Genomic DNA, 25,781 nt, shown 5'->3' with positions numbered 1-25,781 from the left:
TGGAAAGGGAGTATACTGGTTCCCCTTTTCAAGAAGGGAGACCGGATGGCCCACAAAATTATCGCCAAATCGCCCTTTTAGACGCAATTGGAAAAGTTTTTGCAAAGTGTCTCCTGAAGTTAATTCAGGATTGGGTGGATAAGAGTAATGTGCTACCCTTTGAGCAGACGGGTTTTCGCAAAGGGCATGGTACTATGGACAACTTAACGGCCCTTCAAGTAATATATGATAAATACATCAAGGTCCGAGGTGGGAGAGTCTATGCAACCTTTATAGATTTCTCCACAGCTTTTGACAAAGTTGATCGTCCTCTGCTGTGGAGGAAACTATTGGACCTTGGCATGCCATCATTGTTATTGGATCTAGTCCAGGATCTTCATTCGGATACCTGGTGCAGAGTTCTTCAGGGTGGGGAAAGAGGCCTATCTCAAGCCATTTCTTCGGCCAATGGACTAAAACAAGGTTGTTTATTGGCTCCTTTGCTATTCTCCCTATATATATCTGATCTTCCCCAGACGTTATCTTTGAGTGAAGGTATTGCCCCTGTCTTGGGGGATAAACCAATTATTTGTTTGTTGTATGCAGACGATATATTAATACTGGACTAACTCCGAAAGGATTAAATAAGCGTCTGCAGGCACTACATGTATATACAGAGATTCAACATTTAAACATAAATGTCTCAAAAAGTAAAGTCATGTGTATGACCGGGAAGAAAAACCAGATACATGGGAATTATAGGTCGTTGGTAGGTGGACATGAGCTAAAAGTTGTAAAAACATATGTCTTCCTAGGGAAAATAGTATCTAGTAATTTGAGTGATAAGGCCCATATAGATAATAACACCCAGAAGGCAATGGCACAAGGTAAGGGTTTAAGCGCACTTTATAAATCCAGAGGCAAAAGACATTTTGTCTATTTGTTAGAGGCCTTCCGTGCTAAAATCCCGGCCTCCTTACTTTATGGTATTGAATTGCTTGAATTGGGGCAATGGGGTTTTTTACATACAACTGAGGGCAGACTTTTATGGTACTTAACTTCGGTTAACACTGCTTGTATCGAGGCTTCCCTTAGGTTAGAATTTGGTATGCGTAGCAGCTGGGTCCAGGGCCTCGCTGGGATAGTTTGATGGGTCTCTTGTCTGGCAAAGGGAAAACCGGATACTTTACGATTCCTTATACAAAAAGAGCTATTGGGATCCCTAAAGGAGCATTCTCTAATCGTAAAGAATTTTAGAAGGGCTGTCGCTCTATTGCAATTGGAAGAATCATCTCTCTTTACGCTATCTATACATCAGTTGAAGTCCATCCTAAGACTGGCCACATGGAATCTAAGTTTTGGGATGGATAGGGATACTCATCCTGAAGAAAGGTGTCTCTCCGGTTATTGACTCCTATCTAATTAAAAACATGAAACCTTATGTTTCTTGGAACCTTCCTCATGGTATACGGCGTTTTTGGTTCCTTTTGAGGCAGGACCTTCTCCCTTTGAATAATTTATTATCCAGATGGTATGGTTCCTCAGCAATGTGTGACCAATGCAAGAAATCGATCCAGGACATTGCTCATGTTCTTTTTGTATGTCCGGCCCTTCTGTTATACCGATGAAAGTGTTTGAGACCTATTTGCTTAAAATTAAGTATTTTGACAGCTAGCTCTTTAATGGATGCTATTTATAATCCGCCCAACAAAATGTTTTGCTATAAAATTTTTAACTTTTTTAAAAGCTTTCCAGATATAATACTAGTATTTTTCTATTAGGTTTTCCTTTTGTGTGGATCTCATGTGAGTTCCAAATCATAAATAAATAAATACTGGCTAACCTACATCTACATCACCTGTTTATCTGGACTACCTGTCAGATGTACCATAAACCATCTGGATGTACTTGGACCAGCAACTGAATAAAGTACTTAAGAACTAAACATGGCTACCAGTGTTTACTTGTGCCACAGGGTACAACATATTTTGGCGACAAGCGAAAGTTGGAGACTTTCCCACTTGCCTACTGATCTCCACAATTGGTCAATGAAGCAGAATATTACATCTTTAACCAGTCCAGAGGGTGAGAAGGAGCCACAAGTCAAATTGTCAACTAAGAAACAACGCTACATCAAGCTTACAAGAGGCAACATGTCAAGCAACACAAGAGGAATCATCGCAAAAAAAAGAATCTGGTACAGCATACTCAGCAACCCCACCAGTGTCCTGTACATCGGACAGCCCAAACGAAAGCATGCTGTACCGTGTGTTTGCCACAAGAACTGTGCAATCAAGAGAAGAGTGTTTCTTGGTAATGACTGTAAACTTGTTTAAACTGTGCTGGTATGCTGCACATGTCATGATCTATGCTGCACATGTCATGATCTGTCCTGCACAATGTCTGTCTGCTACTAGATGTGACTGCTACTTTGGAGATGCCAGGAAAAGGATTTTGTGTGCTACATGGATCTACAAGGTGTGCAGAAATCTCTACAGTTTGCCGATTGGATTTGTAATGGTGTACTACTGGTTAAAGTCTTCCTCAATGTTGAGACATCACAAGAAGGAGAGTTGTGGACTTAACACAGCTGGGGATTTAGTACGAAGGATCTGTGCATTTCACTGACGTGTTTTACGCAATTAGGAACTTTGCACTGACAGTGGCTGGCAGAGTGGTGTCAGTTTGTGCTGCATGCTTGGTACCTCATTTTCAAATTCAAAGCACAGCTCGCGCATCATACCTGGTTCGTGGTGTCACGCGGAGCTGTAGATACTTCTGTGACGTCCTCCTGAATCTTCGCTGCATGCCTGCCTTTGCACACTGAGCATGCCGTGAGTCACCCGGCACGGCGTGAGAAATTGTGGCACCATCTTGGGGTTGGCGATCGCCCATGTTATTTGCTGGTTCTCTTAGTATCAAAACGCCAACCAGGTCTTCATCGGTGATGCTCATTGGTTGGCACGAGTTTTCTCACCATCAGGCCTACGTTCTGCTTTCCTGTTTTCCACAATCTGCTTCCACAGTTTTCTCGCAGCGCTAGGGGATTATCCTATTTTCCTCCTGATCGGTCTGATTTTCTTAATGAGGACAGCGGATGCTGTTTTGAACACCGGTGATGAGTGGAAGGTTTTTTTCTTCTATTGACTGGCATCCGTTGACAGTATTGGTTTGTCTTGTTGCCACTTCATGTGGACATTTAGAAAGACTAATATGAAGAAATTTCATTATTCAAGATTGGCCCTGAATCGGAGTGTTGGTGACTATACAACAGGAATAGTGACTCGTTTTTTTTGGTGGTGGCATTCTTCTACAAGTGCGGCGTGAAAATGTTCAATACTGTGATCTTCATTGTTCTCTGTCTAGTTTTATGCAGCCATCTAGGGCCAATTGGAATGTGACGTTTATGTATTTGAAATGAATCATCTGTCCACGTCTGCTACTTTTAACCTATATATTGCATGATCCGGGTGAGAGATCGCTCACTGGCGTAGTTTCTGGTTTTACTTATCCATAATTGAGGCATTTAAGCTTACAGTTTATATGTGTCAGCTTCCACAGTTTTGATTTTCTTTCCCAAAGGACGTCCTTATCTAGTTTATTTCAGTGGGTAGCTGCACTTTATTATTATTATTATTATTATGTTTCTTATATAGCGCCAGAATCGACCCCCGAAAGGGTATCTCCGCGCTTGCCTTGGGAACCCGTCCTGGCTTTTCCCTGTGAGATAGCCCCTACAGGGCATCCCCAAGGTGAAAGCCAGGCATCCCGCCGCGGGGGGGCCGTTGTGGAGATTAAGCAAGCTTAATGCCCAGAGTTGGAGAGTGTGAACCCATGATTAGGTCAGGCACCGAAGCGAGAATTATCGAGTCCATAGACATTTGAGCTCAAGATCCTGCCGCGTCGGGAATTGAACCCTGGTCCCGGGTCTGACCTCTGCTTCAGGGTCTGCCTGCTCTAACCAGTGAGCCACACTTCTCCACTACATTCTCCCTTACATTTGGGATGGGCCTGGGTACAAGTCCATTTCTCATAAAGCGTTACAAGCGGCCCCTAGACAGGGGTGGGTTAATATCAGTATCAAAATACTTTATTCGGTTTTACAAGTGTAAAAACCATAAAAGTAACAATATTACAATAAGCATAAAATACAGATAAGACATGTACCATAACCATAATCACATTCTTATCAATTTCATTCCATTAAAAATGAGATAAAATGTAAAATGTGACAAGCACCCATAGAGTACATAAATATTATTTAAAAAAGGCTACAGGTAAAGTGACAATAGGTTATAGAGCTATTAGTTCTCCCTAGAGTTTCTAGATTTTAGAGACGATTTCAGGAAACCAATCACAAATAAGGTGCTTTTGAGTTTTAACATTCGTAAATAGCAAAGGGCTGGGCGGACCTGTCTAAAATTCAGTATTTTTAAAATGGGCTTTAAAAATAAACTCCGGGGAGCATCATAGAGGAAACAAACAAATAAAAAGTGCAACAAATCCTGCAGAGACACATTGTCGCAGCCGCAGGGAGGTAACACCTGACTGTGCAATCCCCGCGGTTCAGCTAGTAATAAATGAAAATAATCCAGCCGAAACCTTGTTAGCAGAAACCGCTCGTGGCTTGTTATGGGCCATGATAAATATGGCTCCATTAGTGGCGTGGTTTTGAGCATCACAAATTTGCGGGCGCTTGGTTTTGCCAATTCCACCCATCTCGATTAAGTTTTTTCATTAATAAAAACAATTTTTTTTACAATATCCACATCTGCGGTAACAATCGAATCTGGATTTAAAAAGAGGTCCGAGCGTCCCAGCGCAGTAAAGCAGCCTTTTAGATATTTTAACCATGGGATGTCAAGCATTTGACCCGGGGACAAAACTTCTTTTAATAACTGATGGTTGAGAACCAGATCTTTGTTTAACCAGCACTTCAGCCAAAATAATAGGGGCCGTAGTGCTATAGTGTCGCCAATGAAGGGTAAACCAGTTTCCTCATGAACTATTAAGTTAGAGGTTTCTTTGGGTACCCCCAGAAGCATGCAAGCCATGGTAAGCTGGTTGTCTTTGGATCTCCTAATAAATCAGAAAAAGAGTGTGTTGTACCCATGTTTAGTTCTTAAGTACCTTTATCAAGTATCTGGTCCAAGTACATTCAGATGGTATATGGTGCATCTGACAGGTAGTCTAGATAAACAGGTGATGTAGATGTAGGTTAGCCAGTAGTCAACCTGATTAAAATACTCTTAAGAATCAAATACCCCTGTAAGTGCTTTTTTGTCCCGGACAGGACGGAAAGAGAGAGCGTGGATTTAAAAGCGGCGGCACCACCCTGTCAAAAGCACCTGTTCCTGAGTGCGCAGCAACCATGTGCGGAGGAGCGAGGAGATATATATATATATATATATATCCATTCGCAAGAACCAAAAAATTGAAAAGCCTTATGGTGCGTGCTTCACAGACTTCTTTATTGGCACCACGCTTTAAGCAAATCGGCAGCTCCCGTGAATTCAAAGTTCATTTGCCTTTCAAATACCAGACGCGTTTCAGGAAGAGTCTGCTTTTCCCAATGGCAGGCGCTTGGGGAACTCGGAGGGCAAAAGGTTGTTGCACTTCCTGCATAGTTTTAAAGTATTCGCACAGTGGGCGTGGCTTAAGTGCATTCTGGTCGTCAGAGTCCATGATTCATCATCCTAAGTAGGTGCCTTCCCTTTCTGTTCCTCCGCTGTTATGCACCCGAGGTGGGATCACAGGTAACTCGTCGTATTTGCGTCCAGCCTTCTGTATTGGTGTCAATTTGTCACACGCAGCTCCTAAGCACCACTCACTTTCATCGGCGCTCAGGACTCGCATAGATAGCGATGGGGCTTTCCGTGACCGAGGCAGGCCACTAATATATCCATTCGCAAGAACCAAAAAATATATATTTATATTACTTACTGCCACTGGGTAGTTGTGTGTATATATATATATATATATATATATATATATATATATATATATACACACACACACACACACACACACACACACACACAGGGATTTTTTTCTACATCAGAGGGGGCTTCTGTGAGCTGTTTAAACTGTGTTTTACTAGGGCCTGTGCACTTCGTTTTTTGGCCAGCAGGGGGAGTTAAGTTTTACTCAACAGGTATTGTTAGATTTCAAGTTATTGAGGCCCTTACCTGCTGAAGTCCAAAGTGTGGCTTGAGCCTGCCAGTCTCCTAGGAGATTCTGAACAGGAGAAGCAGCTTCCAATTCCCTGGCTAGCAAACCTTGTCTGAGGTCGCTGGGACCTTATATGGTCTGCTAGTGCTTGGTACATGTCTACACTGATTGGTGGTTGTATCTAGTGTTTCTATTGGATTAGGGTTAATGTCCTCATTGGTTGGGTATTTGAGGGTTCCGATTGGTTTCTGGGTCTGTGATTCAATCATTGCAGGGTTGGGACTAGGGCTAGGGTTAGGATTTCTATTGGAAGTAGGAACTAGGGCTTCCTATGTTATTGGTTGTTGGGAGTAGGGTGGGACTACGGTTAGACCTTTAATTGGAAGTAACGATTAGGGCTTCTGGTGTGATTGGTTGCTGGACTAGGTGTGGGACTTAAGTGGGTTTAGGCTTTCTATTGGAAGTAGGGTCTAAGGCTACCTGTGCCATTGGTTGCATGGACTAGGTTAGGGATTACTGGTAGGGCTAGGGCCTTTATTGGACGTAGAAATCTGTTTTTTTTTAACTGATTGGGAGTTTTGACTAGGGCTAAGATTGGCTGCAAGGTACTGGTCTCCTATTGGTTCCTAGTTTTTAGGGATGGTGTTGTGATTGGATAGTGTTAGGGCTAGGGTTCCCATTGGCTGAAGGGGTCACCTGATTACTAGGGCTATACAAAAGGCCAGGTTTAGGGCGTCTGAGCCCGGGCGTCAAGGCTAAGGGCAGAGAGGACAAGTGCAGTTGCCTGTTTGAGCCTGTTAAGGGCAGAGAGGACAAGGGCAGTTTCATGATTGAGCCTGTTCAAGACTAGTCGGGACTAGGGCCAGAAATGCTGCCCTTTTTCTTGTTTAGAAATACCCAGCCCACACCATCCACATAAACCTGTAAACCTGTAGACTTGTAGAGCGCGATTGCTGCCCGGAGGCGTCCAAGCGCTAGCATCCACAAACAGAGGAACACACTCACACCAAATGTACAACACCCACAACACTAGGCACAGATTAATATACCAGCCTGCACTACAAACCCAACCAAACCACATCTACACACCCTACTATCCCAACTACCACACATATCCACCATCACCTACAAACAGTTCACAACTCTATCCTATACCACTAACCAATACACTCATCACTAACACAACACCAATCAACACCATACATAACTATATCCCATTCAGACACTCTCCCTGCTATAATTACACCTAACAGACCTTCCATCAGTTATCCAACAAACACCCTCCTCTCCCTTCTACCATAATAACACTAACGCACAACACACACACTGCACAACACCACACTTTGTAACTCTTGCAACACATATACTTTCAATGTAATTATGGATCTACATCTTTATCACTTTCGTCTAATTTAGCATTTCCAATGCACTACCCTATTTCTCAGCCTATACTTCGCTCAATATATCATCTAGCCCAACCTTCTGACTCATCTCGAACTTCTTCTACTACTCCTTCCAATGCACTACCCTATCTCTCATCCTATACATCTATCAATATATCCTCTACATCCACTCTCTCATTTTTTCCAAACCCCATACCACTATGATTGTCAAAATAACCCTTTCTAGACTCTCTCCTACTCTACCCCTCCTTGTATCATCTGACACCTCTTTTACTATACCGTTCCCCTAAAACAAACCTTCCTAAACTCTTTCCTCTGAGTCCTCCCCTCCAAAACTGGTTTTTACTCATCCAAAAGCCTCCTCCTATTGCTAAGACCTAAAATAAAAAAAATAATAATCTTTCACTCTTTTATCCCTCCAGTATCCTTTTCAATCGAAATTAACAGACTAACATGTTCACTTCTCAAATTCTATATCACACTATACTAATATACTACCCAAATAACTGAATAACATATCCACTACTCAAATTACTTCATATATTTTTACTATACTAATTTTCAACAGTAATCCTTTATGGGTTCCGGAGTGGCGTGCTACTCACCAGAAAAGCGATTCAACACCCATCAGTGGTAACAAGTGCTATATGAATGCAAATCTTTCTTCCCCTTTTATCCCTCCGCTATCCTTCTCACTCCAAGTAACTGACTAATATCCACTACTGAAATTACTTCATATTTCACCATATTAATTCACCACTAATCCTTTGTAGGCTTTCTGAATAGCGTGCGTAAACAAGCGCTATATAAATACAAACCTTTGTCCTCCTCTATCCTTCTGCTATCATTCCAAATCCAAATAACTGACTAACCTATCCACCACTTAAAATGTAGTTGCATGTTTCACTATACTAATTCAACACTAATCCTCTATGGGTCCCGGAGTAGCGTGCTACTCGCCGAAAAAGCGCTTTGACGCCCCGTCAGGGGTAGTAAGCGCTATATAAATGCAATTACAATAAAATACTATATATATCTATACCAACAAAGAGATGCCTGTACTAGAAAACAACTACGCCACAGGATAATATCTGGCAACATACGTTTATTCAATGAACAGCAGCGTCATGACAGCACTCAGTCCACTAAAATCAAAGGTCCCATCCTGACGCGTTTCGTAGATTACTTCATTCAGGGGATTTGGGCTGAAGAAAGGACAACAGGGCAGGATTTGGCGGCACTTTTTCAATTCCAAGAACCCGCCCAGTGGGCGTGGCCTACACTGTGGACTGAAGTGCTGTCATGGCACGGCAGTTGCCACTGGGTAGTTATAGTTAGGCCAGCTGTTCCATGGAAACATGTTTGACAAATCTCCATACAACATTTCAAAAAGATGCTACTTTTTGACTAGTATGTGCATAAAAAGTTCCGGGGTGATCCATCAAGTGGGTGCTGAGAGAAAGGAGAGGTCCAAAAATACAAAATCCCTATGCATTTTCATTAGACTTCTTTAGGAAGGGATACAGAATAACTGAATGTAATTACACTAAATTTGGCAGGAAGCTAGATCTTAATCTGCAAATTGTGCTTTTTGTGATTTGATGTGAAATTATTGGTAAAAAATATTTGTAGATCTGCATGGATGGGTCCGCGAGAAGCTTGAGAGACTCTCACAGGAGTGACAATTAGAAAATAGGTACAAAAGGGGGTGGTGATGGACGGAGCATCTGAATCAATCAAACACTCACACCCAGTCAAAAGATCTGGGTTTAATCCATCACCGTTCCTTAGCCCACTCTGTCACTCCAGTTCAGACATGGCTATATGCAAATCAGTCTGACCCTGCGCCTCATGGGAACAGTCCAGCCCGAACTGCCAAGCCTTGTCTTCCCTGGACCGGAAACAAGCTTCCGAGGACCGGTTTCTGGCATTCCAGCCGTCTTCAGCCTGGCTTGCTTGAATCCAGTGGCAAAGTGAGCAAGGGACTCACGTCTGAGCATACCCTGCCACACTTATTGCGGCCAAAAGCGGTACAAAAGGGGGTGGTGATGGACGGAGCATCTGAATCAATCAAACACTCACACCCAGTCAAAAGATCTGGGTTTAATCCATCACCATTCTTTAGCCCACTCTGCCACCCCAGTTCAGACATGGCTATATGCAAATCAGTCTGACCCTGTGCCTCATGGGAACAGTCCAGCCCGAACTGCCAAGCCATGTCTTCCCTGGACCGGAAACAAGCTTCAGAGGACCGGTTTCTGGCATTCCAGCCGTCTTCAGCCCGGCTTGCTTGAATCCAGTGGCAAAGTGAGCAAGGGACTCACGTCTGAGCATACCCTGCCACACTTACGGCAGCCAAAAGCGGTACAAAAGGGGGTGGTGATGGACGGAGCATCTGAATCAATCAAACACTCACACCCAGTCAAAATATCTGGGTTTAATCCATCACCGTTCTTTAGCCCACTCTGCCACCCCAGTTCAGACATGGCTATATGCAAATCAGTCTGACCCTGTGCCTCATGGGAACAGTCCAGCCCGAACTGCCAAGCCATGTCTTCCCTGGACTGGAAACAAACTTCCGAGGACCGGTTTCTGGCATTCCAGCCGTCTTCAGCCCGGCTTGCTTGAATCCAGTGGCAAAGTGAGCAAGGGACTCACGTCTGAGCATACCCTGCCACACTTATGGCAGCCAAATGATGTACAAAAGGGGGTGGTGATGGACGGAGCATCTGCCAAGCCTTGTCTTCCCTGGACTGGAAACAAGCTTCCGAGGACCGGTTTCTGGCATTCCAGCCGTCTTCAGCCTGGCTTGCTTGAATCCAGTGGCAAAGTGAGCAAGGGACTCACGTCTGAGCATACCCTGCCACACTTATTGCGGCCAAAAGCGGTACAAAAGGGGGTGGTGATGGACGGAGCATCTGAATCAATCAAACACTCACACCCGGTCAAAAGATCTGGGTTTAATCCATCACCTTTCTTTAGCCCACTCTGCCACCCCAGTTCAGACCTGGTTATATGCAAATCAGTCTGACCCTGTGCCTCATGGGAACAGTCCAGCCCGAACTGCCAAGCCATGTCTTCCCTGGACCGAAAACAAGTGGTACCGCTTTTGGCCGCCATAAGTGTGGCAGGGTATGCTCAGACGTGAGCCCCTTGCTCACTTTGCCACTGGATTCAAGCAAGCCGGGCTGAAGACGGCTGGAATGCCAGAAACCGGTCCTCGGAAGCTTGTTCACTTGGCTCACTTACTATGTCCCAGGGAGCACACCCCTAGGACACAGTAGTTTTCCAGTCCGCAACGGTCTTCTTTATTAATGCTCCCACCAGCTGGGAGCAGGCTTTATATCCATTTCTGGGAAATCAATCAAGGTATTGCTACTGCCAGGAGAGAGTAGCATAAATAGCTGTTCCCTGCGGGTATGAGCAATGCCATGTACAGAAGAAACTTGGATGATATCATCAGTGATGTAATTAATGATGTAATTTGCATTGTCAAAAGTGATGTCACAGAATATGTTATGTTTCATATAGGTACCCCGATATAGGCTCAGGTAGTAACTAAACCTTTCACCAATATTTCCCCTGCCATTACACTACAAACCGGTTCTTGGTACTGACCGTTTACCTAGTTACGGTACTGCTTAAATGACTTGGGGTTTTCTCAGAAAAATAGCCTCCTTCATTATGCATGAGGATTCTTGGAATCTCATCAGGACTACCATCTCATCCATAATAACTATGTATAAGGGTCATTCCTTCCGTCATCCTAGTCGGACATGACATAGCAAGGTAGATCCCCAGAGGGTACCAATTTGTGTATATAAACACCATACCTTAGATGGCAGAGAGAGGAGAAAAAGGACTTCCATGCTGACAAACTTGCGCGAGATGCTGACGTTCCTGCACGCAGGCACTCCAGCTCGCAGTGGTCTGACATCCCTCGCGGGGTGTCCATCTCGAGACCAAGAAGGTGTACCACATTCTCTCACTTCAGGTAATGGGGTTTGCTTTATCCTAGGGAGATTATTGACTCTGCACCAACATACATGCTAGGTATACTTAGGTACGTCTAGTTAGGGTTGCACTGTAGGAGTGTGCATTTTTATAGTCATGTATTTTTATACCTGCCAGTATGGATTGTTTTAAACCTATGATAGGAATTTACCATCCTTTTACTCTATTGGTGCTTACAATCATTTATATCAGTTTCTCTCTGATGGTTGTTTCAGCACACCTATTTTATACTAGAATGACCCTGGTTCAATAAATGCTTATTGAAAAACATCCCCACCGTTTATTCTGTGTATTTTTCTGAGACAAAGTAAGCACGAGTGATTGAGCGAAAAGTACTGTACTGTTTCCACGATCCCTGATGGGACAGAGTTGTCATGTTCGATAGCTGCCAAGAACTATTCTCTCCTTGGTAAGAGGGGTTTAAAGTGGCACTGTGAGCTAGCTGGTATACAGGCTAAAGTACCCAGTGGGGTTGTCTGGAACACCATTCCCGCAGTATATATTGTCTAAATGCGCAGATCCTATATAGATATATAGGAACTACACGACAATGTCATGAGTGATGTAATATGTAAGGTCATAAGCAGTGCATGGCTGGGGCGCAAGCTATAGTTAGCTTCGTTAATTATAACTGGTGAATTTCTGTGGTTTTTTTTTTTTTTTAAGTTCAAGACATTAATGTTGTCACAGACATATTCCCCCAACTATAATGTTACTTAACCTATATATATATATATCCATATGTGTGTGTGTGTAACCAGTTTTTTACAAATTACTTCAGAATGCCGTAATGCACGATACTACTGCAAACTTGAAGAATAAATAATTATTGATTGATTTAGTAACGATATAGTGTGCTGTTAATATTATGCCATTTTATAGGTTGATGTAACGTTTGTTGCAATCTGCTCTGTGTATTGTATTATGCGTGTACATTCTATGAGATTTTTCCTGAATAAATTATTGATTAGATAACGCTGGCTCGAATACCTGCAATTCCATAGAAGACTGCACTAATGGTAGCTAGTTCCACTGGGCGATCAGTCACTCTCCTGTCTAGCATGCTCTAGGTCTAAGGGCTTAATCACATCTCCCTGAACCTTCAACTCAACTTCAAAATATGCTCATCTGAACCTGGTCACACTTCACCTATATGTTTATGGGGGGGAAATTAACATTACTAGAAAAATGTGCCCTTAATAATACGGCCCACACAAAAAAGCATTCTGACATTTTTCATTTGATTGTACCAGTCTAACTTAAGTGTATACAACAAATATGTGTAACAATGAAAGATGCCCAATATTGTTTTTTAATCTTTTACTATGGTTGCATAACATTACAGCAAGTCTTGATAAATATATTGAGAGGCACAAAGCAATGTAATAGGGATTATTCATAACATGTAATTCCATTCTGCACTGCCCTGTGTACCTGTACTTTCAAGTTAAGGAGGGATGCAGGGAGACACGGTGCAGTGGAAAGGAAGGTGGAGAGGGAGGTGAATCGGCATCAAAGACCACCGTTGCTGCTGCAGGCAAACAGGTAAAAAGGTTTAGCTCTACCCTCACTACAAGTCCGCACATTCGCTCAATACGCCAAGCCAGAGTATCCAGAGTTTGAGCACGTGCAACCAAGGAGAAAAATAGGGCCTGTACTCCATATCTGCCAAACGCTCGCTATGGAAGGTTTCTGTAACACCAAACACTTGAGACCTGCTAGAGACCTGCACTGGCTCCCCATCAGCAAGAGGATTACGTTCAGGCTCCTCACCCACGCACACAAGGCCCTCCACGACCTGGGCCCCAAGTACCTCAATAACCGCCTGACCTTCTACACACCCACCCGCCAGCTACAATCGACCAGCCTCGCCCTCGCCGCCGTACCACGCATCCGCAAAGCCACCGCCAGGGGAAGATCCTTCTCCTACCTGGCAGCCAAGACATGGAACTCCCTCCCGATCCACCTCCGGCTGACCCAGGATCATCTCTCCTTCAGGAAGCTCCTCAAGACCTGGCTCTTCAAGGAGTAACGGACCCCTCCCCCCACCGCCTTGAGACCCTTCGGTGTGAGTACCGTGCTATACAAATGCCCATGATTGATTGATTGATTGATTGTTTGGTGTTCCCAACCCTCCAGCTAATAAGAATCAGCAGTCATAGGGAACTGCAGCAGACAACTTTGAAGCAGGCCATTTTGAAGCAGGCCATTTTGCAGCAGGCACTTCAACTTGCCGGCCTTGTACACTTCTCGTGTTTTTTACTTCATAGATTACGAATGTGAGATCTTACACTTTTCATTGTTTTGCTCAGATAATTGCTTTCTCCAAGCATACACTTTAACCTTTCTCAGCAACACGCAACTGCGTAGAATCCACATCGTTATAGTTGTGGTACACAGGCCAGCCAAGACATTATCAGACATTTTAAAATAACTACTTTCCAAATGCAATTTATTTCAAAACATGCAATTTCTGGGGAAACTTTCTTCCCTTCAAAGGAATTACAGTTAGTGACTTTGGGTAAAGAAAAATAGCAACGAATCGAAAGGCATTAAGGACAATGGGAAAAAAGTCTTCATGGTGGCCCGTAGGAATGGCCCGTACATTAGCAGAATCTGAAAGCTAAAAGAAACAGCTATTACTTGCATAGCTTGAAAACCAGTAACCCCACATTATTACCTCAATACTATAAATTACAACTACTTTCACGGAGTGAGAGAGACACACATCTCAATAAAAAAAAGCGGCCTTTGTGCTGCCTGAGCAACAAAGAGTTATTGCCTTCCCGGGATTTAACCCCAAAATGTTAAAACGAGTGTCTGTTATCACTTACCATTAAAGATGGCGATCCCTACAAATAAGGGCAAAGGTCAGCGATGTGCCAGTGTCCTAATGTTCACCCCGGGGGTATCTGCACCGTACTGGATCTGTAAACAAGCACAGTCATTCGAAGAGTGTTAGTACAAGCAGTACTAAAGAATCAGATGCAAGCCTAAGGTGTAATATATGAAAAAGCTAAATGGTTAACTGCCAACCATAGGATTACTGCTTTATGTATACACATTTTAAAATTACATTTGTGGATGTACTATGACTGAAATCATTTCCATTACAGCGGGGCTCAAATTGCGGGGGTCAAGGCCAGTCATGACTCAAAAACTGTAAAGTAAAGTGTCCCTAGGGACAAGATTCAAAACAACATTTTAAACACAATCATTGAAGGTGCACTGATTAACAAGCATTTACAATGCAATAGGTCTCGCCTTCGAAAAAGTTAGAGCTATTGGCATTGTAAAATACAAACTTTATTTATGGGTTGGTTTTAAAAACAGATAAATGGCATTGTCATTTACAATGCCAATAGCTTACTCTCTATTGCATTTGCACACACACACACACACACACAGAGCCACACACACACAGAGCCAGACACACACAGAGCCACACACACACACACATAGCCACACACACAGCCACATACACACAGCCACATACACACACACACACACACACACAGAGCCACACACAGAGCCACACACACACAGCCACACACACACAGCCACACACACACAGCCACACACACACACACAGAGCTACACACAGAGCCACACACACACAGCCACACACACACACAGCCACACACACAGAGCCACACACACACACACAGAGCCACACACACACACACACAGAGCCACACACAGTCTGATTATTTCAATGGGAGCAAAGCGGGACTACAACACCCAGAATGCTTTAGTGCTGGATTTGAAAGGCAACAGTTTAAGTAAAGGTCTGTAGCTAGTTAGGTCAAAAAATTGACATAAACAGTTCTAGGTCTCATCATAATGTGCAACCACAAAATAGTCTCAGTTGAAACACCAGAAGTTAACCAAAAATAACACACATATGTCTAAGAAAATCTTTTTCATTTTATTGTTCAGTCTTACCATTATTTTTGAATTATCATTTTTTTTATTTTTTGTGTATATATATATATATATATATATATATATATATATATGTGAAGAAATCCCCGCCTGTCAATGGATGACAGGCAGCAGCAGGGTGCAGACCTCACAGCGCCACAGCAGACAGGCAAATGAAGCTCTCCAATAATCCAACTCAAGTGAGTAGCAGGTTCAAAACATTTATTAAGGGGTAACGCGTTTCACTCCACTGGGGAGCTTGATCACACAAAGGCACTCATAAAAGTGGGGATATATATACAACAAGTGGGAGGGGCTTGATTGGGGAGAAAAAACGCCCAAAATTAAAAAAACAGCCAAGTAAATAAAGCAACAGTGTCTACATTAATCCAACATGTTAGAAACACATGGGAAACAGCATGTACCACATGAAAATTAACATATTAAAAATAACACAATGCTATGTGATGAGAAAGCAAAACTGGGAAGTATTTTAGGCAGATCAAGAGTAAAGCAGCGCTGCATGGTTCATGAAGGTTGCAAATGAGTAGCATGTAAAATAACATAGGAAGTCACGACAAAGTGCCAAAATAAGTATTTACATGGAAACAAATTAAGCAAACCAAAGGGTCAAAGAGCGCACTGAAAGCAATTACGGCATGGTGCCTGAGTCAAATATCTGCACGTAAGAGTAATTAAAACAAGACAATATATCAAAGAGCATATTAGTGAACATTTAGCGTGGCAAAACGTAACAAGCTGCGTGAGACATGAGAGCTCAAATAAGGACAAGGGAGGAGAATACAAAGTGCTAGAAAATAATCATAAAAAAAGGAAGTGAATAAAATATATTGGAGAGCCCAACCACAGATGTGAAAAGTAAAAGTGAGAGGAAAGGGAAAGTAACAGAACAACAGAGGAGTAAGGCAGCGGCAGCACAAGAAAATAGTGAAAAGCATGGCAACAAATCCTATTCAAGTTACAAATATAACAAGAGTCATAATTCTAAGGTTACGCCATGCGTAGCATGTGGCAAATGAGCCAACAGTCAAACAATGAGCCTAAACTGAGCGAGAGAGAGGAAAAGACTGGAGTAAGGAATAGAATAATAATGACCAGACCACCTAACTAAGGACAGAAGGAAGCTTTATAAGAAGCTTTTCAAATCTTCAGTCAAGTTAAGACCATTAGGGGCTTTGGTGTCGAGGGACAAAATCAACTGGGTTTCACGCTGCCTGAGCATTTTTTCACGGTCACCGCCACGGCTGGGTGGAGGTACTGAACAGAGAACCGTGTATTGGAGGTCTTTAAGCATCTTGTTGTGGACCAACCCAAAGTGTCGAGCAACCGGATAGTTGCTATCGCTATTTACAATGGCCCTTATGTGTTGCAAAATTCTCTGATGCACTGGTAGTTTGGTGCTGCCAATGTATTCTAGGTTGCATGTGCACTTAAGTTTGTAGACCACAAACTCTGATCTGCAAGTGAGGTATTCCTTGATGGGAATAGGAGTGTCACAAAAAGCAGTCACATAATGGGTGGCATTAATAGCAAAATTACAAGCACGGCAGGAGGTGCATTTAAAAAAACCCATTTTGGTGGTTTTGTTAGGTTTAGGAGGATTTTCAGGTGCAATTCTATCGAGTGCATCGCGCATGGACGGTGCACGTCGGAAGGTAATGGTAGGGGTATCATTAAGTATTGGACCGAGTATTGGGTCAGTCAAAATGATAGGCCATTCTGTGCCAATAATGCGTCTGATCTTACGCTCATGTGTGCTAAAAGTAGTAATGAGCCTGACAGTGCATTGTGAATCATCCTGATTATCATTGCTAGTGGTAGTACAATGCTCTCTTGGCTTAAGTAAGGTGGCCCTATTGAGTGATGAGGCTTTAGCCAAAGCTTGATCAAGTATGGCCCTTGAGTAGCCCCTTTGCAGGAAACGTTGCTTAGATTCCTCAAGGCAAGTGGCAGTTGAATCAGGGTCACTACAGACTCTGCGAATGCGAATGAATTCGCCAAAAGGGATACTGCGGATGGTATGGGCAGGGTGAGAGCTCTGTGCGTGCAGGATGGAATTTCCCGCTGTACTTTTTCGATGCAGTCTGGACATGAGGGTATTGTCCCTGATGAACAGTTGCACATCCAAAAATTCAGCCTCAGTGCTGCTGAGGTTAGCAGTGAATTTCAGGTTCAGGCTATTGTTGTTGCAATCTGATACAAATGAGAGGGCTTGGTCTTGAGTGCCCTTCCAGATGATACAGATGTCATCTATGTAGCGCCAGTAATGGGCGATACAAGGCGACCAGTGAGCATGTGTGACCCTGAGCTCGTGCTCCTCCCACCAACCAACATGCAAACATGAGTAGCTGGGAGAGAAACACGAGCCCATGGCCACACCGCGTAATTGCTGGTAGATGTTATTCCTGAAGCGGAAATAGTTGGAGGTTAGGCACAGTTTAATCATAGCAATTAGCATGGAATTGTGTTCTCTGAAACAAATGGCACGTGAGTTTAAAAAATATTGACATGCATTCACACCATGCTGATGGTTAATAGAAGTGTAAAGGGATTCAATATCAAGAATCAAAAACAGATAGTCATTGCACCACACAATATCCTCAATCTTGGTCAAAAAGTCTGTGGTATCTTTGAGGAAAGAAGGAAGATTCGCCACATGGGGCTGGAGAAAGAAATCAACGTATTTGGAGATATTTTCCGTCATACTTCCAATAGCTGATATTATAGGTCGACCTGGTGTGGGGGTAACAAGTTTGTGTACTTTGGGAAGAAAGTACAGATGCGGAGTCACAGGATGATCCTTGGAGAGGAAGTTGCACTCATCCTTAGTTAGAAGACTCAGTCTTTTCCATGAAGTTAATTGTTTGCGTATCAGGTTATGATTCTGGACCATCGCAAACTGAGATGAGAGGGTGTAGCAAGTAATGTCAGACAAATGTCTTTCAGCTTCCAGGATGTAGTCCGAGGTTTTCCATAGAACAGTGTTGCCCCCCTTGTCAGCACTTTTTATGACGACATTGTTATCGGACTGTAATTTGCTTATGAGTAGATTATACTGCCGGTCATTGTACTTAAGTTGTTTGCGCTGTGTCATGATGGACCTATTGAGAGCCTTTAGTTCAATGATGACACGGTCACTGAAAATATCCACTGCATCACGGGGCATTAAAGGAAAGAAGGTTGACTTGGGTCTGAAAGATGTGGTTGCTGACTTGTTGACATTAAACACTTGACTGACAGTAGGCGTAGTTTGTGAAGTGCCTTCGAATGCGAGGTCGTACAAGTCTTGTAAACCAGCATTGTCGTTGACTTGGAGGTTAATTTCCATGTTAGAAGGATTAGCTACAGCCCCACTTTGTTTACGTTTGGACTCTAATTTGAAATACTTGATAAGTTTGATTTTTCTGACAAATTTGTACAGATCGATCCTAGTTTGATTGTAGGAGAATTTGTTGGGAGGGCAATAGGAGAGACCAAGGGACAGAAGTTGTTCCTCTGCTTTAGTGAGGATGGTGTCAGATAGGTTAATGACAGTATTATCAACAGTACCAATTATCTGCGCCAGTTCTTGTTTGTTTTTACCTGCGAGGTATTTCTTTTTGTGGTGCTTACGCCTTGAGCGCCTGCGCTGGCTGGCTGATTGCCGGCTTGGGTTGGAGGATTCCGGGAGCGCAGGGAGTAGCGCCGGTCCTCGTTTACAAAACCCAATTCCTCCACTACGGTGTAATTGATGTCTGGGTCTAGGGCTGCAGATGTAGAGGTACCCTCGTCTTCGCTGTTTGAGGTTAAGGAGTTGATTGATATGGTGTCACTGTTATCAATTGGAACGCCAGAGCTTTCGTTCGGTGTTACCGTTTTGTTGCTTGGTATTTTGCCACTTTTGGATAGTGCTTTGCGCTTCAAATTGTCATATTTCCTTGAGAAGGTAAAAATCCTTCCAGTGGCGTAGTCGTTCTTATCTCTCGCAAATTTGGTTACCTTGCGCTCTATAATGCTGTCTTCCAATTTTTTAGTGCGGATGTCAATCTCCGCTTTGCTTTTCGCGATGAAATCCGTTTCACCAGTGGCTTCCAACAATGCAAGTGTTTTATCAATTTCGACTAGCAGTTTGTCGCGGTCTGATTCAGCATATTTTATCAGAATATTCACCATATTCATGGAGCTTTGCAAGCTGTTGTCTGCCCATTCCTGTAGCATCTGAGGGTCAGGATTTTCATACGTTGGTACTGTGAGGATTCTTAAGCCCCTGGGAACCCTATTAGCATCCCGGTATTTTTCTAAGGATTTCTTCTCCCACCATTTGGCGAGTTCACTTCTCAGTAGTTTTTCCAGACTCTTCAGCAGAGTCTTAGCATCATTGTTGGCTGTAGTTGGTGTTGCCGCATTGGTTTTGGCAATATTGGTTGAGAGGCTTTCAAATCGTGCCTCAGCAGTTGCTTCCCTTGTTTTGAGTGCGTCACTCGATAGCATAGTAATTTGGTAAAATACACAGTCACGTTTTGTTTGAGGAGCTGAAAATACAGCCCGATCCTGCTTAAGGAAAATAGAGCGCACTGTCTGTAACGTTTGTGACAAATCCCACGCCCCGCATGTAATGGACAAGAGGTAATTGACAGACAAGCAGCAACACGCCAGTGACGGTCCGCAGGAATCGGCGCCTCGTGGTCCAGCCGAGAAAATCAATCAGCTGAACACACAAGCACCACGCCTGATCAGACACACTCACCTCGTAGAAGCCGACGATGTTAGCTGTCAGAGCCGTGTAGTCCAGCGGGGGGGCACAGCAGAGCTGATTCTTCGAATCCAAGGAGAGATACGTTCCAGGCGAACGCAGGCAGCCGCGCCAGAGCTGTGCCTCAGTCAGCGGGAGGGTCCACAAGCCAGAAGCAGCTAATTCCGGCAAACAGATGTGAAGAAATCCCCGCCTGTCAATGGATGACAGGCAGCAGCAGGGTGCAGACCTCACAGCGCCACAGCAGACAGGCAAATGAAGCTCTCCAATAATCCAACTCAAGTGAGTAGCAGGTTCAAAACATTTATTAAGGGGTAACGCGTTTCACTCCACTGGGGAGCTTGATCACACAAAGGCACTCATAAAAGTGGGGATATATATACAACAAGTGGGAGGGGCTTGATTGGGGAGAAAAAACGCCCAAAATTAAAAAAACAGCCAAGTAAATAAAGCAACAGTGTCTACATTAATCCAACATGTTAGAAACACATGGGAAACAGCATGTACCACATGAAAATTAACATATTAAAAATAACACAATGCTATGTGATGAGAAAGCAAAACTGGGAAGTATTTTAGGCAGATCAAGAGTAAAGCAGCGCTGCATGGTTCATGAAGGTTGCAAATGAGTAGCATGTAAAATAACATAGGAAGTCACGACAAAGTGCCAAAATAAGTATTTACATGGAAACAAATTAAGCAAACCAAAGGGTCAAAGAGCGCACTGAAAGCAATTACGGCATGGTGCCTGAGTCAAATATCTGCACGTAAGAGTAATTAAAACAAGACAATATATCAAAGAGCATATTAGTGAACATTTAGCGTGGCAAAACGTAACAAGCTGCGTGAGACATGAGAGCTCAAATAAGGACAAGGGAGGAGAATACAAAGTGCTAGAAAATAATCATAAAAAAAGGAAGTGAATAAAATATATTGGAGAGCCCAACCACAGATGTGAAAAGTAAAAGTGAGAGGAAAGGGAAAGTAACAGAACAACAGAGGAGTAAGGCAGCGGCAGCACAAGAAAATAGTGAAAAGCATGGCAACAAATCCTATTCAAGTTACAAATATAACAAGAGTCATAATTCTAAGGTTACGCCATGCGTAGCATGTGGCAAATGAGCCAACAGTCAAACAATGAGCCTAAACTGAGCGAGAGAGAGGAAAAGACTGGAGTAAGGAATAGAATAATAATGACCAGACCACCTAACTAAGGACAGAAGGAAGCTTTATAAGAAGCTTTTCAAATCTTCAGTCAAGTTAAGACCATTAGGGGCTTTGGTGTCGAGGGACAAAATCAACTGGGTTTCACGCTGCCTGAGCATTTTATATATCTAATGTATAAGAATTATTTATCTGACCAAAACATTCATTTAAAAACAATTTGAATAAATAATATGTGACAAAATGTATATTGATTAATTCATGCTATTTAGTATAAAATTGCATCATCATTAAACAATAGATGTGAAGTTGACGGGGGCAATGCGGTAGATGTAGGCTACGCGCGTTTCCGCATTGCTGCCTTCATCAGGAAACAGTCTATTGCACTAGAATTCAGTATCTGTAAAATGTATTCCGAAATAAGGACCCGATGTTTATGCTGATAGCAGACATATAAGGTGACCACCATATGTTCATAAACTTTAGAGGCCAAATAGAATTCCAAATTAGGTGTCCTTATTAAACATGAGTCATCCAGGAGATGGTTTTTCCATGCCACCATAGATAGTTGATAATTTGTTTTACACGAAGTTGCTGATAATCTGTTGCTCGATCACGCTAAACCCAGATATCGGACTCCCAAATTTGCAGCTATTTTATTGAAAACACCAGGAACATGATGTCTTTGTTTGTCACAAAGTTGCTGATAATCTAAAGCTTGATCACGCTCGACCCGGATATTGAACTCCCAAAGTTGCAGCTATTTTTATTAAAAATGCCAGGAACACGATGTCCTTGGAAATATTGAAGTAGCGTCTCCACGAGGGATCCTGCACGGTACCAAATGTCCTTATTTCATGCAAGGGCCACCATACATACCGTAATATGAAAGGCAACAGTGCCTGCGAAGACCTGAAGCGAGGTTAAGATATCTTCAGATTCCCGGTTTTGTATTTTCATGTTTGTTTGTACAAAGAACGAAAGACAAGCACCGTATTGGACATTAATCCATGGGGTCGCACACTGCTCCACCCACCAGCGGGTTCGCCCTGGCCGTATTGGACATTACTCGTGAGTTGGACGAGTTGAAAGGAGCCTCGTCAAAACGCAGTGACTCACGGGGACACATATACACACATGCACTAGTGTCAATGTCACCACTGCTGCCAGGCCTGGCTCTAAAAGCCCAGAGCCAAGCATGTCCCACATAAGCACTGCAATGCAGCAGCTGCCGTCCCAGCCGCCAGCTAGAACCCCATTCTCAGCCCAGGGCTCACCTCCCGTCTCTCACCCTCTGTCTCGCCGCCCCCACCCCAGACTCCTACCTGCTTCGGCGGTCGGCATGAAACTTCAGCATCCGGGCAGAGTACCCGGCCCGCGGCCGGGGCAGGCAGGCGGGCGGGCACAGGCGAGTATGCGGAGAAGCCATAGTTTGGTGCCGTCGCCAGCGAGACTGCGCATGTGCGCAGTCTTGTGCTAGGCGTCGACCTAAAAACGAATGAAATTTGCAGTTTCCAAGACAGAAAAAAAGAAAGATGCCCTGGCTGTGCGGGAGGATGAGAAAGGATGGTGCAGGGGGCTAGCCACTCCCCTTCCGAAATCTCTACCTAAAAGGCGATGAAAGGTCAGAGTAAAAGCAACAAATTGAGGATATTCCAGGCAACGGTCTCGAAAGCAAACCATCACCTTGAAAACCACAGGCTATAAAGCCCCTGTAATGACTAATGGAATGGAAGGCAGGGAATGGGTTTCTGGTGTTTGGGTTCAGAGAGCTGCATCTAGGTGGGCAGGTATAACGTGAAGGCTCTTGGTGGCAAACGGGCAACTCTGGAAAAGTGCTTCGAGATTGTTGCAACTACTACACCAATTACAGAAACATATTTCCCCCGTAGATATTTTCTAATTAGTTTCAAAGATATTTTGCTATTATGAACACATTTCATTAAAATAATTACTCCTCTCACTATATGCATTTTTGAACAGTAGGGTCAAGCAAACAAACTGCTGTGGTGTGGTCTAGTTTTTTCCCCGTTAGAAGCCGTGATGCCCATCGACGTGATCCCAAACAGACGTGGCAGCCCAGCCCCCTCGCCCAGTCCCACAGACCAGCTCCACAGCCCCCACCCTTTCTCCATCCCTCCTCCGCCCACCAGCATACAATAGCGACTCACATTGGGGCCCCGGGGAGGGCTGCGTTGTCCGGCTCAAATGATTTAGGGGGAGTGTGCTCTCCATTCTGGGTAGTCCGTAGCTCGCCGCAGTGTCACTGGGAATTGAGATACAGAGTGCGAAGAAGCAGTGGGTAAAGAGCAGCGCTCCAGGCTTTTGGTGTGGCATTGCTGAGGCAGACGCTGATTGGCGGCACCGGTGCATGGCTCCGCCCGAGGAGGCAGAGACTCAGATACCCACCCAGTTATTAAAGTACCTGTGCCGTGATTCCGCCCAAGGCTCTCAGCCCGGCAGCCCAGCATGCTCACCCACAAGTGAGTTGAGGCGAAAGGATATATGGCACGCACCTGACACATTTGTTATTCATATCACTGGGACCACTTTTTATGCCTGATGCAGAGGTTTCTAGCAACAAGCGCTAAATTCATTCTGATGTTAGACGTGCTCTATATAAACCCACAGGGTTGGATTGAGATTAAAAAAAAAAAATCGGGGCCATGGCCCCATAAAGATTAGAAACCTTTTACAGCAGAAGTAAGTCGGACGAGCCCGTCCAAGTGGGCCGTCCGACAAAGAGAAAAGTGTACATCACGAACACCTCTTTCCCAATGGCTGGCCACCGTTTAGCATGAATGATGATGCCGGCCAATGAGAAAGAGAGGTGGAGCTTAAAGCCCACTAGTGAAATCTCCCTGATAACACTAAATCTCGCCAGCGAGACTGCGCATGTGCGCATCTTACACTAGGCATCGACCTAAAAACGTGCTCAAGCATATCACTAAGTCATTCTGTACCGTATAAGGTAACACAAATACTTGCTCAATTCAACAGGTATGTGTAGGCGAGAGCGGAATGTGCAGGAGGCCTGTTTTTTTGCGGGTGGGGAGTTAAGAATTAAGCCCAAGATGTAGCTGATGGTGACCAGTGTCTTAGTAAGTAACTCGTTCAGCGAGTCCTAACTTTTTAGCAAAGCAAGTCTGAATCCAGGGAAGTTGGTGACCTCGTTTAACCACCTGAGGGGTATTGCAGTTGTTTTAATGTAATTCCTAGACAAGTACATTGCCCAATAGAGACATTTCTGACAATACAGTCTTCATCTACTTACAATAAAGTATCACATATTGGCACACAAAAAGCATTGAAATGGCTCAATAAGCAACCTGAAACCCTGGAAATGTCACATGAATAAACTTGAAAATCTGGCATCTACATATGTAGTAGGTTTGGATTATATCAGCCGTTTTTAACAGTCATCACAAAATTACATTATTTAAGATCTTGAGCGCTTAGTAATCTAAGATGTCACCAAAGGTGGCAACCTAAAATCAACTGTAACGACTCATAAACCTGGTTTACAAAAATGGACTACCAGAGGGAAAAAAATGAAAATGCTCAGTACTCTTAACCACGCTCCCCTCCACGCCCATTCACCCCTGTTCCTAACTGCACACTTACCTGACTCTCTTTCTGGCACGTTGGCGACAATTTTAAGTAGCCAACAACCAAAAACCAAGAATAAACACTTTGATCTCCCAGGTTCTGTTTTCACCCACAACACACTGCGCGCGACGTCATACAAAAGCAATCAAACTCAGAGTTCACAGATGTGGCTTAAACATTGAAGAAGTCAGTCGTTTGCACACAGTGGCTATTTTGTTATGGGGTGAACTGGTTGAAATCGCAAAATACCCCTTGGACATAATTTTTAATTCAGGGGCGCGAATACACTCTAGTTTTAGCACGAAGCGAACCGGTCAGTAGTTAAGAAGAAGTAAACTTTACACTGCCCCGTAGTGCAATGTCGCCGTGAAATGGTACTGTGATACTGCAATCAAAATAGACAACGGACATGTTTTATATAGAAGTCGAAGATAGACAAGAGTCGAGCGAGCGGTAGTCCTGACATCATGGCAGCTGCCGCAACAGAAAGGACTCTGGGGTCAAAGCTGGGAAAGAACCTGCGCGAGGTTTGAATCCACCTGTGTCAGAAGTCTGCTGGGAGCCAGGGAACCAGGTGATTGTAGTGATAGCGGACTGTAGTTGTGAAGACATCAGAGACTTTTCTCTTTGTCGGACGGCCATGGCCCCATAAAGATTAGAAACCTTTCACAGCAGAAGTAAGTCGGACGAGCCCGTCCAAGTGGGCCGTCCGACAAAGAAAAAAGTGTACGTCACGAACACCTCTTTCCCAATGGCTGGCAACC

General features: G+C 43.8%; 1 protein-coding gene across 2 annotated transcripts in view; it reads right to left on the bottom strand.

Annotated features, from left to right (window-relative positions):
• Positions 1-25,781, bottom strand: part of DIPK1A (divergent protein kinase domain 1A) — a 453,960-nt gene that overhangs the window by 259,829 nt on the left and 168,350 nt on the right. For both annotated transcript variants that reach the window (XM_086953925.1, XM_086953926.1), the window contains one exon: positions 14,402-14,495. In XM_086953925.1, coding sequence (XP_086810051.1) covers positions 14,402-14,404 — 3 coding nt within the window. In that variant the 5' untranslated portion in view covers positions 14,405-14,495. The remainder of the gene's footprint in view (positions 1-14,401; positions 14,496-25,781) is intronic.

The sequence above is a fragment of the Lissotriton vulgaris genome, chromosome 1_1 (assembly GCF_964263255.1).
Source record: "Lissotriton vulgaris chromosome 1_1, aLisVul1.2, whole genome shotgun sequence".
Taxonomy (NCBI): domain Eukaryota; kingdom Metazoa; phylum Chordata; class Amphibia; order Caudata; family Salamandridae; genus Lissotriton; species Lissotriton vulgaris.
This window is presented reverse-complemented; position numbering and strand designations above follow the sequence as displayed.